This window comes from Carassius gibelio, chromosome A12 (genome assembly GCF_023724105.1).
Source record: "Carassius gibelio isolate Cgi1373 ecotype wild population from Czech Republic chromosome A12, carGib1.2-hapl.c, whole genome shotgun sequence".
Lineage (NCBI taxonomy): Eukaryota > Metazoa > Chordata > Actinopteri > Cypriniformes > Cyprinidae > Carassius > Carassius gibelio.
In genome coordinates, this window is record NC_068382.1 from 11,988,744 (window position 1) to 12,002,255 (window position 13,512).

At 40.7% G+C, this 13,512-nt stretch overlaps 1 protein-coding gene across 3 annotated transcripts in view; it reads left to right on the forward strand.

Annotated features, from left to right (window-relative positions):
• The window catches only part of LOC128025140 (transformation/transcription domain-associated protein), a 71,452-nt gene that overhangs the window by 16,746 nt on the left and 41,194 nt on the right, over positions 1-13,512 (forward strand). For all 3 annotated transcript variants that reach the window (XM_052611180.1, XM_052611182.1, XM_052611181.1), the window contains exons 28-43: positions 11-107; positions 1,591-1,712; positions 2,112-2,282; positions 2,382-2,450; positions 4,347-4,466; positions 4,587-4,706; positions 4,828-4,992; positions 5,090-5,271; positions 6,926-7,124; positions 9,366-9,494; positions 9,903-10,169; positions 10,576-10,782; positions 10,961-11,119; positions 11,243-11,377; positions 11,511-11,621; positions 11,705-11,851. In XM_052611180.1, coding sequence (XP_052467140.1) covers positions 11-107; positions 1,591-1,712; positions 2,112-2,282; positions 2,382-2,450; positions 4,347-4,466; positions 4,587-4,706; positions 4,828-4,992; positions 5,090-5,271; positions 6,926-7,124; positions 9,366-9,494; positions 9,903-10,169; positions 10,576-10,782; positions 10,961-11,119; positions 11,243-11,377; positions 11,511-11,621; positions 11,705-11,851 — 2,400 coding nt within the window. The remainder of the gene's footprint in view (positions 1-10; positions 108-1,590; positions 1,713-2,111; positions 2,283-2,381; positions 2,451-4,346; positions 4,467-4,586; positions 4,707-4,827; positions 4,993-5,089; positions 5,272-6,925; positions 7,125-9,365; positions 9,495-9,902; positions 10,170-10,575; positions 10,783-10,960; positions 11,120-11,242; positions 11,378-11,510; positions 11,622-11,704; positions 11,852-13,512) is intronic.

A 13,512-nucleotide genomic window follows, 5' to 3' on the forward strand; every position in this document is an offset into this window, starting at 1 on the left:
TTTGACACAGTTGCTGAACCTGTGTGAAGCTGAGGATGCTGCTTTGATGAAGCTGCCCTGTTATAAAAGCCTTCCTTCACTGGTGCCGCTACGCATTGCTGCTCTCAGTATGTGCTACTTTTTTTTTTCTAACTATACAAGAAACTATAAATAGGCTGTCTTCCAAAGCCTAGTGAGCTGCCTGGTGGATTTTTGCATACATAGGCATCTTCCTTCTAAGGCAGCATGCAAACTGAAATGGATCCAGATGAGCGATTGATTTTAGAAGACATAGGCAGCACCTTTACACATGTCATACAAATAAACCTCCACACACAGTGTACAGGAGGTTTGGCTCTCTGTTGATTGCAAGTTTAGCCCATTTTGCACCGGAGGAACCTTCTCAAAGTTCCTAGAACTATCGAAGTAATGGATGCTCATGCATTTGTACTGCAGGAAGTAAGAACAATTTTAATTCTAGGAACTCCTTTTATGGAGTTCAGAATAGGGTCTAAAAAGCCGGATAAACACACAACAGTTTATTATTCACAGAGCAGTTTACAGTAGGCTACAAGATGGAAAACGGCGATAAATGGACCGAAGCCGAAGTGCAAGCACTTCTAAACATTTATGCTCTTTTCCCAGATTTGATCATATGTAGAAATGCAAGATGACGTAGAAGATTTCGTCTCTTAGTCCTCTGATTTGCTCTTTCTGTCACATAACTTCTATGTCTACAATCTCCATTATCATGAAACCCAGTATATACATCAAAAACAGCTCCGATCACGGTGTCCTCCTTCCTTTTGTTCTTAATGTTGTTGAATACTGCCCAGTATTCAAGTCACTTCTGAAATTTTGTTGGTGGTGTGAATTCAACCAGTAAAACAGCCCGGGGAAACTAAAGTTCCCTGGTAACTTCCCGACCGGCTATTTCCTGTAACTCAGTTCCTAGAACTATGCGGTGTGAAAAAGGCTTTTGCAGTTCGCATGGTGCTAAGGCAAAGTTGTCCTTTTTTTAATAAGATTTTAGTTGTTTTAATTATACTCTTTTTTTTTTTGTATTTGCAACATTTCAAAAGTTAATGCGTTTGTTCAGAAGTGTCATGCTCAACAAGGTTGCATTAATTTGATTTAAAAATATAGGAAAAATAGCTTATAACAGAAAAAACATTTCATTTGTAATAAGTATATTATTACAAATTGGAATAGCTGTTTCTTTTTTTTTTTAAAAGCAGTTCCGCAGCAGTTACTCCAGTCTTCAGTATCACACGTTTCCTTGTTCTAATATACCGATTTGGTGCTCAAGAAACTTCTTATTAACATCATGGATAAAAACGGTTGTGCTGCTTGATATTGTAGTGAACAATTTTCTTTGTCTGCAGTCTGGAACAGCCTTTGTGTTCATGTGATGCCTAAATATGCTGCCTGCATAGACAGCTCACTAGGTTTTGGAACAGTGACCTAATATATGACACTGTCAAATACTAATAAATGCAAATGTTTTGGTGTGATGCATAACTGAAAAACAATAATAAAGGAGCACTGTATATTAAATGTCAATCTTAATGATTTTTTCTTCTGTTGAACCCTCCCGTGTCTGTCTGTCAGATGCCCTGGCGGCCTGTAACTATCTTCCCCAGTCCCGAGAGAAGATCATCGCTGCCCTCTTCAAGGCACTCAACTCTACTAACAGCGAGCTCCAGGAGGCCGGAGAGGCCTGCATGAGAAAGGTCAGCCCTCTTCCTCCACAAGCCTCATTTCCTTTCTCCTATTTCTGTCTCTTTCGCACTTTCTTCCGCTGCCCTGCTGCCTCTAATGAGTCCTGCCTGGAAAGATCAATACAGGATGGAGTGAAGCAGGCTGAGAGGAAAATGAATATGGCCGTGATGCATCGTCTCATTGCAGAAGACTGGCTTGGCCTTTCTTATTGAGCTGGGTTTAGAGTTTTCCTGCACCTGTGAGTGACAGGACAGTAGTGAAAAAGAGGGTTTTAAGATGCCATTATCTTGTAGTCTTTCTTTTAGGGCATGTAAATGCAGCTGTCTCTATTAAGCACTCAGGGGCTGTTTAATGGCCCTATATATGCTTTGAAGTCTGAGTGTGTCTTCATGTTCAAATGTGTTTCTCAGTTCTTAGAGGGGGCTACTATTGAGGTGGATCAGATCCATACACACATGCGGCCCTTGCTGATGATGCTCGGAGACTACCGCAGTCTGACGCTCAATGTGGTCAACAGACTGACATCAGTCACTCGTCTCTTCCCCAACTCCTTCAATGACAAATTCTGTGACCAAATGATGGTAAGTGAACACTGTGAACCAGTTTAATGCATATATACATACATACAATGAATATAAACAGTCAAGAGCACATACTCAATGTTTCTTCTGTTCTTGCAGCAACATCTGCGTAAATGGATGGAGGTGGTGGTGATCACACATAAAGGAGGCCAGCGTAGTGACGGCAGTGTGAGTATAAGCTTGTTTTGATATCTCCGCTTTTCCTTGAATTATTTTATGAACTTCTCAAGGGCAGCAGCGTCGTTTAAGCCTCTTTAATGAGCGGAAGGGGTTTGTAGAAATGGAGAGCTGAGATCAGCGCTCTGGACTGGACTCTCTCTTCCAGCCCAGACCGCCCCACTCAGACTCTGTGAGTGGCCATATTACAATCAATGATTAATTAGGCGCCATCCACCCCCAGGCCGCCTAATAACGAGCCTCCGAGTTTTGGATCCTCGTTATCTTGTTGGACAGATAACCTTGTAGAATAAGAAAAGGTGAGAGGGGGAGAAAACCATTCTGTTTCCACGCTTCAAAATGAGCTGCCATTCTTTCTGTCTCGTTCACGCCCTGCAGTTCTCTAAAATGTATTATAATTACATGCAAATTGGCCCTCTGTTCCTGCAGTTCTTAATATTCTTACAGCAATGACAGAATGACCAGCCATACATGACAATGAAGCGGGGTCAGTCGGGTTCAGGATTGGAAGGGTTGGTTGGGGGGCATTCAGAATGCTAGTTCCAGAAGATTAGTTTTAGTCATACAGAGAAAAAGAAGTTCTGTTCAGGGAGAGTGTTTTTATTCATATTTATCATAAAAATTAGTAAAGGTAATTTTTTTACCCTAGAAAAAAATAATTTAATAAAAATATATACTTTTAGGACTACTATAATGTTGGCATTGAATATGCATGACATGTGATGTAATGGTTTGACAAGTTTAATTTAATTACATTTAAAATGAATGCAAGATTTAATGTAGTTAGGTGTTCACCATTATTTATAATGACATCATTATCAGGCCCAATACTCAGCTCGTACTCATTCTCATCAAAATGCTCTGATAACAAAAATCTACTTAAATATGCTTGACTTAAATTGTCCTGAAAATGATCTCAGTGCAAAAATTATTATATTTGATCATATTATTGCAAGTATTTGAGTTACTTTCTCCCATTATTAAATTGTGTGCATTAGTTGTAAATAAAGCATTTAAATGTAGTAAAAACCAGTTTTGCTGTTATACTTTATGTAGCGCTATGATCCTAATGCCCATACTTTTATATGCCCTTTATTTTAGTTAATCAGTGCTGTGTATTCCCACACAAGATTTCTCATTCACCTTCACATTCACTTTCCCTACTGAAATAGTGTTCCTGTAGCTCAATTGGTAGAGCATTGCACTATCAAGCGCAAGGTTGGGGGTTTGATTCCCCCGGGAACACATGATAGGTAAAAATTGATAGCCTGAATGCTCTGTAAGTCGCTTTGGATAAAAGCGTCTGCTAAATGAATTAATTTAATTTAATTAAATTTTCATCTGAAATCAATGGATTTGTCTGTGGATGGAGTCCAGCTGAAATGCTGCCTGTTTCAGGCCTCTGCACTTTTTTGCTACTTGTGTTTTCAACAAGTGTGCAGTCTAGGAAAAAGATTGCTCTGCACAGAATCACACACACCACCATTCATACAGCACTCATTACCCACACTGCTTTGCTGATAGTTTGTTGTCTCCTGTTCTGGCGCAGCCTGCCATGGAGGGTGTAGAGGTGAGATGGGGGCCTGCTGTGGGGTCTTCAGTTGTACTCGTGGTTACTCTGTGCTAGTGGAGTCTCTGTAATCGTATTTGTATCCGTGGTGTTGTGTTTGACTTTAATGTTTCACATTTCTGAAGTGGTCCCTCTCAAACCTGCTAACGTCCTATGGATCTATGAGGTTTTCAGGAACCAACCTGCCATTTTGACTTTCCCGCAGATGTTCCCCAACTTGTCACTGTTGATTTTATATTACAGGAGGTACACTTAGTTTTCCACTGCTGGTTTTTACTAACAATAACTGTGATGCATTTCTTCATTCGCCTCTGCAGGAAATGAGGATCTGTTCGGCCATCATAAACCTCTTCCACCTGATACCAGCTGCTCCACAGACACTGGTGAAACCTTTGCTGGAAGTGGTCATGAAAACAGAGAGGGCGATGCTCATAGAGGTACAAGATCTGAATGCAAAAATAAATCGTCACACAAACCTATTTTAATAAATGTATAACAATTTATTATACAATTAGAATATTTTGGTTTTATGCAATTTACATGTTGTTACCTCACAGGCAGGCAGTCCCTTTAGAGAGCCACTGATCAAATTCCTGACGCGTCATCCGTCTCAAACGGTGGAGCTTTTCATGATGGAGGCCACTCTCAATGACCCACAGTGGAGTCGCATGTTCATGGTTTGTTTTTTTTCTTGTCCATACCTCATACTGTACATCTTTGTTTGTTTAAAAATTCCTAGCCATGACATCTTATGAATGTTGCTTTTTCTTCAATCTTTTATTGTTTTCTCATTTGCAGAGTTTCTTAAAGCACAAAGATGCCAAGCCACTTCGAGATGTCTTGGCTTCTAACCCAAATCGATTTGTCCCTCTGCTGGTTCCAGCTGGGTCTGCAGCAACTGTGAGACCTGGGTCTCCCTCCACCAGCACTGCCCGCCTTGACCTGCAGTTCCAGGCCATCAAGGTGAGCCAGACACTCTTAACTAGACCGTTTACTCTTAAATTTGATGTAACGTGCTTGCTTGTATAGCCTGAATATTAATGAGCATAAATTCCCTCAGATCATAAGCATCATTGTGAAAAATGATGAAAGCTGGTTGGCGGGTCAGCATTCTTTAGTGAGTCAGCTCAGACGCGTGTGGGTCAGCGAGGCCTTCCAGGACCGCCACCGCAAAGACAACATGGCTGCGACCAACTGGAAAGAGCCCAAACTATTAGCATACTGTCTGCTAAGCTACTGCAAGTAAGTGATTTCTGGTGCAGAAATTATAAACATCACAAGTTTAAATACTGTTAAAGGGATAATTCTGCTAATATCTGCTTACCCCCAGGGCATCCAAGATGTAAGTGACTTTGTTTCTTCAGTAGAACACAAATTAAGATTTTTTTACTCAAACCGTTGCAGTCTGTTAATCATATAATGGAAGTGGATGGGAATCAGAGCTTTGAGAGTAAAAAAAAAAAAACACACACAAACAAAACCAAATTAAACCCTGTGGCTCGTGACGATACATTGATTTGTAAAGAGGCAAAACGATCAGTCTGTGCAAGAAACTGAACAGTATTTATATAGTTTTTTTTTTTTTTTATACCTCTGATTCACCACATTGTCCGAACTGTCCTGAGCATGTTTGCATCATCTTCAGCTGGCATGTAATGTGTCGTCGTCTTGCTTAATGGCAGATCGTAGACTTATAAGTGCATGACCGCCTTCTCTCAAATGGACCATTGACACTCTATCTACAATCCCAATTAGGAGTGTCGATGGTCCACTTGAGATATAGGTGGCAGTAATGCACTTATAAGTCTGCGATCTGGCATAAAGCAAAAAGAAGATGACAACGTGTCACTGGCAAGTAGTCTCGGCAGCTTTCATTGGCCAAGGCATGTCCAACAACCAATCAAAGTTCATTTCGTTCATCGTCATGTTTTGTCGCCACAATAACAGACTGGTATGAAAAACTCTAGGACATATTTTAAAGATTCTATGCCGCGAAATTTAAATATTTCACATACTTTTGAAAATCCAGCATTTAGTTGATCCTGATAAGGGCTGGTCGTCACAGTTGTAAACACGACAGTTTTTTTCTTTCATGAGGGGTTTGGTGCCATGGTATTTTTGCTTCCAGGCAGAATGTTAAAAAACGTGACACAAACATCTTGCGGAAATCCTGTGGAATTCAACCAATTCAATAACGACTTGAGCATTTCTGAAGTGTTTCTTTTGCGTCCCATATGAATCAGAAGTTTAGCCAATGGTCCGTGGGCATGACGTCTGAGGCCGAGACTACAGGTAAGTGGCAACCTCTTGTGAAGCCAACATGGAAGTGACATAAACTGTAATTCATAAACTGGCTGCTAGAGGCTGGCTGCAAAAGTGAGTCTTTATGGTTAAAATGGCCAACTTTACAGCAGAAAAAAAAAACATTTACAGCCTGATTCAGAAATGATTTTGGTCTATATAGCTAATTTTGGCCTTCATGACAACTTCGCCCACTTTGAGCTTCAGAAACGCTCTTCAGAAAACTACGGTGATGCCACGGACACTACGTCCATGTTTTTTTACTGTTGCAGTTTGGACATTGCGGTGAATCATAGGTGGTAAACTATATAAATATTGTTCAGTTTCTTACACCGACAGGTCATTTTGTGTCTTTACACAAGTGTATAGTCACAAAGCCGTGATTCCAATTTACTATATAACTGACAGACAGCAACGGTTTGAGACAAAATTCTTTGTGTTCTACTGAAGAAACAAAGTCACCTGCATCTTGGATGTCTTGTGGGTAAGCAGATAAACATTCAAATTTTCATTTTTGGGTAAACTATCCCTTGGAAAATGGAAATGCAATGTATTTACTTTGATTTTTCCACTTAAGTTGTACATTTCCTTTCAGACGCAACTACTCTGAGATTGAGCTACTCTTTCAGCTGCTGAGAGCCTTCACTGGCCGCTTCCTTTGCAACATGACCTTCCTAAAGGAGTACATGGAGGAGGAGATCCCCAAGAACTACAGCATCACACACAAACGAGCGCTCTTCTTCCGCTTTGTAGAGTTCAATGACCCACACTTTAATGATGAGCTCAAGGCGAAGGTGAGGATATACCATTTGTACACCTGTGAGTAACTTGTTGAGAAGAAACTCCCATGAATTTTGCCTTTGTGATGACCTCTTGTTTTTGATTAAGAGCCACCATGAGTGTGACTGATGTCATGACATGGACCTCCATGGTCCGCATTATAGATTCCACCTTTGAGGTATATTTCTGTTGAGAGTGGCACAGCGTCACGCTCTCTTGCTGACAATCTAATGTGGCCAACAACCAGCCCCTGCTGAATATGTATGCTCAAGAAGGGGAGCGTGACGGACTGGCTGTGCATGACACACTCGGTTCTCAAAGGCACATCTTCACAGTCAACCGAAGTCTTTGAAGAGCACTAATGAATATTTATCTTCAGATTACTCTTAATAGCCATTGCTCATATGCTGAGGCTTGGCTTTAAAGGGTAAGTTCACCCCAAAATGAAAATTATGTCATTACTCACCCTCATGTCGTTCCACACCCATAAGACTTTCGTTCATCTTCGGAACACAAATTAAGATATTTTTGATTAAATCGGAGAGCTATCGGACCCTCCATAGACAACAACCCAACTGAATTGTATTGCATTGTAGTACTCTCTAAAATGGCGGGAACATTTCAGTTGCTTTGCTGTCTATGGAGGGTCAGATAGCTCTCCGATTTAATCAAAAATATCTTAATTTGTGCTCCAAAGGTGAACGATGATCTTACGGGTGTGGAATGACATGGAGCAGGGCTCGACACAAAAAACTTTTTCTGCTTGCTCGACCATAGTTTAGAATTTTTTTGCATGTCATTTTCACTCTTTGTTGATTCTTTTGATCATCCTTATTGTCTACACCTGTGGAGGGGTGTTTATAATGGGCAAGCACTACCTGGAGTACAAGGACCCACTGGTAAACGGGTCAGTCGGGATATTCAAGGCTATGTTTCTTATTCCCACTTCATTTTTATTCATGTGAAAAAACTCCAAGTTCTAGAAAGAGATCAAATGGCAGTTTATTAAAATGAACTGGATGTTCCCCTCGAATTGTGACCCTCTGCAGTGACATTGAGAAACGGTAACAGTGCATCGGCGGATAGTCTTCACCGCTTTGATGGCAGAGGCTGTTCTTGCTCTGCTAAATCACCCCTCACAGCCAAACAGACGTTGCATCCCAAACATTCCCCAGGAGAGCTCAGCAGCTGCGCACTCTTAACTGAATACACGTTTAAGGTGATGTTTTCAGGCAGCTGGAGTTGTAGCGGTTTTGGCTGTGATGGATCGTGTAGAAAAGAATTTGTTGTGATCCATCACTCATATGAACGGTAGAGGGGCTCATTAGGACGAGGGATAATGAAGGAACACCTGCAGCCCCACAGTCCCCATTTTTTTATAAATCCACATGCTGATGCAACACTTCAGCTAGCAAACAACACAACCATTGTGCCTGACTAGACAAACTATTGTCTTGAATAAAGGTTGTATTTTTTTTCCATAGCTTAAATTACCAAGTGGTGCATGGTCAACATGCTTTTTATTAATATTTATGATTTTTCTTTCAATTTATAGTGTAAAGCAGAAACTAATCCATTAGTGTTCAAAGATGCTAATTGAGTAACATATAAGAGCTGATTTATGAAAAGTCGAGGCTGGGGGAATAAGTAATTTTTGAGCTTCTAAAAACATGGTTCATCTGAATGATTAATATCAGTTAACTAACAAATGAACCAAATCTGAGGTGCCATGCTGTGCCTTTCTCTCGCTCTTCTGTTATCATCACACTTTTTACTGGCTTTATATATGCTGGCGCTACCAAAGAAAATTTAAGAAAATTCAACCAGTGCTTTAAATTGCAACATGATTGTAAACCATAATGATTAACAAAAAGCAGTAAGTAGAATTGTTAGCATGAAGACTCCAGTGGTTAAACATGAAGTAGGTTACTCATCATAGAGGCCATTCTTCTAAGATGTCTTTTTTTTTTTTTTTTTTTTAATTATGATGATAATATACAATTATATTTTTATCATTTATATAATTTATTTTAATGTAATGGCATGATGATGTTTCTATATGTCAAAGTGTGGAGTGCCGAGATCTATAGAATGAATAACAGGCAACAAAATTATTTTTTCCTCATACAATTGTAGTATTGCTTATATTTGATAAACCGATACCTTCCCAGTTCTTTGATATTCTAAGTGCAAATGCATTGATGTAACTTATGTTATATCTTATATGTTATATATGTTATGTGTCCACTGTCCAGGTGTTGCAGCACATCCTGAACCCAGCATTCCTGTACAGCTTTGAGAAAGGGGAAAGCGAGCAACTTCTGGGGCCACCCAATCCTGAGGGTGACAACCCTGAGAGCATCACAAGTGTCTTCATCACCAAGGTAATCGTCTCCAGCAGCCTCTCTTTATCAAGTCACCAGTTCCTCTAGGATGACCTCTGGCTGTTATTTCACTGCCAGAAATGTCAATGCAACAATAAAGGTCATAGTGTTTGTTTTTCAAGCTAACCCAATGAGACACAGACTGAAGGTTAATAGCCTTCATTTATTTCACGCTTAAATTGATTGTCTCTCCCCTGCTGCTAATCATAGCAAAGAGTAAACCAAACAGTCCATTTGTTCCCTGGGTTTGTTTTCAACATCTCCAGCAGCAAAGGAAGCTATTCAAGTTAAATAATATATATATAATATATATTTTTTTTATTTGCTATATGTCACAGCTGTGGCCTCACAGCCCTAAAAGCAATGCATCTTTTAGTGTTTTGTGACACATTTTTCCTGTTATTGTAGGTCCTTGACCCTGAGAAGCAGGCAGACCTGGCTGATTCGTTGAGGATCTACCTGCTACAGTTCTCAACCCTGCTGGTAGAGCACGCTCCTCATCACATCCATGACAACAACAAGAGCAGGAATAGCAAGCTGAGGCGTCTTATGACCTTCGCTTGGCCTTGCCTGCTTCCCAAAACCTGCGTGGATCCGGCCTGCAAGTACAGTGGCCACCTCTTGCTGGCTCACATTATCGCCAAGTTTGCCATTCACAAAAAGATTGTGTTACAGGTAATCATGTACTAAAATTACAGTTGGCAAAAATACTAAAATGATTTTTTTTTTCTTTTCTGATTTTGTCTGAACAAAGAGGGGTGTAAAATATATATTTTTAACAGCTATAACAGAATCTTTGAATTCTATAAATATTTAAAAACATAATCGTGTAATGATTAAAGCTGACCAGCTGACTGATATCAGATATGAAATTTCCTAATGTAAATGTAGGTACAAATTAGAATGTAGAGAACAGGTGTACATTTCTAAACCCCAAATACTTCTCTTACCTCAACATTTCAAAGAGTAGAAAAGTACCTCCTAGCTTTTGCTACACAAAATCTTTGGTTAACTCACTTCAGTAGTCAACTTCTTCCTTTTGTTGAATGCTGCTAAATGTCAGTGTATCTGTTCTGTGCAGGTTTTCCACAGTCTGCTAAAGGCTCATACTATGGAAGCACGTGCCATTGTTCGGCAAGCCATGGCAATTCTCACACCTGCTGTACCTGCTCGGATGGAGGACGGTCATCAGATGCTCACACACTGGACCCGCAAGATCATTGTGGAGGAGGGGCACACGGTTCCTCAGCTTGTCCATATACTTCACCTCATTGTACAGCACTTTAGAGTATGTACGGTCACTTCACTCTTGCCAGTTATACTAACATCTCCCATACTGCAGTCATTTTTATTATCCAGTCTTCACATGATAAAATTTTAATGCACAGCCTTGGGTATTAGTTTGCTTGGTAGATCATATAAGGTTTTTGTAGAGTTTTCTTGAGTGTAAGTTTCTCTGCTTATAGGTTTATTACCCAGTGAGACATCACCTGGTTCAGCACATGATCAGTGCTATGCAGCGATTGGGCTTCACTCCTAGTGTAACTATTGAGCAGAGGAAGTTGGCCGTGGACTTAGCTGAGGTGGTCATCAAATGGGAGCTCCAGAGAATCAAAGACCAACAGGTCTGTTACCAGGAAATAAGTGTTCTTATTATAGAAACAGTGTTTTGGTCTTTTGTGATTAATTGAATTTAATGAAAATGTGTTCGTTCATTTTATCGGGTATGAATCTCTCACTTTTCTCAGCCGGAATCGGAAGCCGATCCAGGAAGTGTGGGTGAGGGCACGAGCGGAGCCTCTGCTGCTATGAAGAGAGGCATGTCTGTTGACTCGGCACAAGACGTAAAGAGATTTCGCACTGCTGCTGGTGCTGTCGGCACGGTGAGGAAACCTTAAACCACTCCCCGCAGAGGAGTGTGACCTTGAGTGTGTCCGTCTCTTGTGCTCCGTGTCCTGATGGACCGTGCCATGTTTGAGTACACTGGCTGTATTGTGTTTGTGTCTGTATGTGCAGGTCTTTGGCCGCAGTCAGTCGATGCCAGGCACAGAGGCTCTCCTTACCAAACCTGTGGAAAAACAGCAAACTGATACTGTGGTCAACTTCCTCATCCGCATCGCGTGCCAGGTAGTTATCTCATACCTGCTTACCTGAGTCTTTCTGATGTCCACTAATAGTTACATAAGCTAATTTCTGCTCCGTGTCTGCAGGTAAATGATAGCACCAGTGTGGCAGGCTCTCCCGGTGAGCTGCTGTCCCGTCGCTGTGTGAACCTCATGAAGACTGCCCTCAGACCAGACATGTGGCCCCGTGCCGAACTTAAACTGCAGTGGTTCGACAAGCTCCTTATGACTGTGGTAGGTCTGAAAGCTTACAATTTGCAATTTGAGGCTGCATATGAGATTTATGAGTTCTTGCCTCATTTTCTGAAAGGAAATGGAGAAATATTCATACCAATGTTTAAAAACGGCAAGTGTTATGCATGAAACTACAAATTCACTCTCTGAAAATAGGTGGCACTCTTAGAAAAGCAGAAACACTGGTTACTATGTGATAATGTTGTCAAAAGACCCGGTACTTTGGTACCAAGTTGATACTAAAAAAATAAAACCGTTACGGTACCAGTTTTTTTTAAGTATCGGTGGTACAGAGTACCTGGTCAACCCGGTACTTGATGATCTGAGAGGTGCGCTCTCTTCTTAAAAGAAACATGGCGACATCAAACGGATGAAACCAGACTATGTGAGCGGAGTGAAATGGTTACAATTTCCCTTCTGCGCTCATAGCATTTTATTAATCACTCCGCTCCTGGTTCACAATTTCCCGCTCTCACTCCGTGCTCACTTATACCAGAAACACTGCTCCGCGGCTAAAGTATTTCTGTATGTTTGAAATGTTATTCATAACGTAGCCTGTATTAAAACAAAAAATGCTGCTCTATTGCTGTCATTATAACCTTCTGATTTGAGAGATCCATCTGTATCAAGCTATAGCTAAACGTGAATTCTTGCTAAATATGCAGTTATATTATGAGCCGTTGGTCTGAATTGTACTCGTGATGGAGGGGTGGTGGAGCGCTCTTGGAGCGAGTCAAAATCACACCGCTCTGCTCACATACTCTCTATGGATGAAACACACCAAACTACCAAAACACTTTAAAGAAAGACGCCTAGATCAAATGAAAGCGTTCAAGCTGGTACCGTATTTTTTGGACTGTAAGTTGCACCTGAGTATAAGTTGCATCAGTCCAAAAATTCATCATGACGAGGAAAAAAACTTATATAAGTCGCACTGGACTATAAGTCGCATTTATTTAGAACCAAGAACCAAGAACCAAGAGAAAACATTACCATCTAAAGTCGCAAGAGGGCGCTTTATGTTTTCAGTGGTAGACTACAGGAGCACTGAGCAGCATACAGCGACTGTAATGTTTTCTCTTGGTTCTTGGTTCATCCATGAACCAAGGTTCATTTCTCTTGGTTCATGTCAAATTAATTTTGATAAATAAGTCGCACCTGACTATAAGTCACAGGACCAGCCAAACTATTAAAAAGAGTGCGACTTATAGTCCGGAAAATATGGTAAGTTTCATTGTGTTTACATTGATTTACTTGTGGCGGTCTGTCACAATGTCAAAAGTTACTGCCACAAATACATTTTCCAAAAGGCTTTGACTTTGTTGAACATTAGCCCTGCGTGTGTCAAAGTCGAAACCCACTGCAGGTGTTCTTATCAGGGATGTGCAGGTCTAGCTGACTAGTCGACTAAACGGTACAGCTCCTCCTAGTTGACACTGAAAACAATAGTCGAAATAGAATTAGCATTCATTTTACCATCACTCTGGTGCCTTTCCAAGCAGTTTTTATGCCAGCCATATCGATATCCTCACTCTTCTCAATGATTTTTCTTTCTTTGGAGAACACTGGTGTGACCAACTCAGCTGTCATCTGAGAGAACACCTCTCGGTTAGTGAGCGTCCACCACCTGCACAATTATCAACCTCACTTCCTCTCTTATT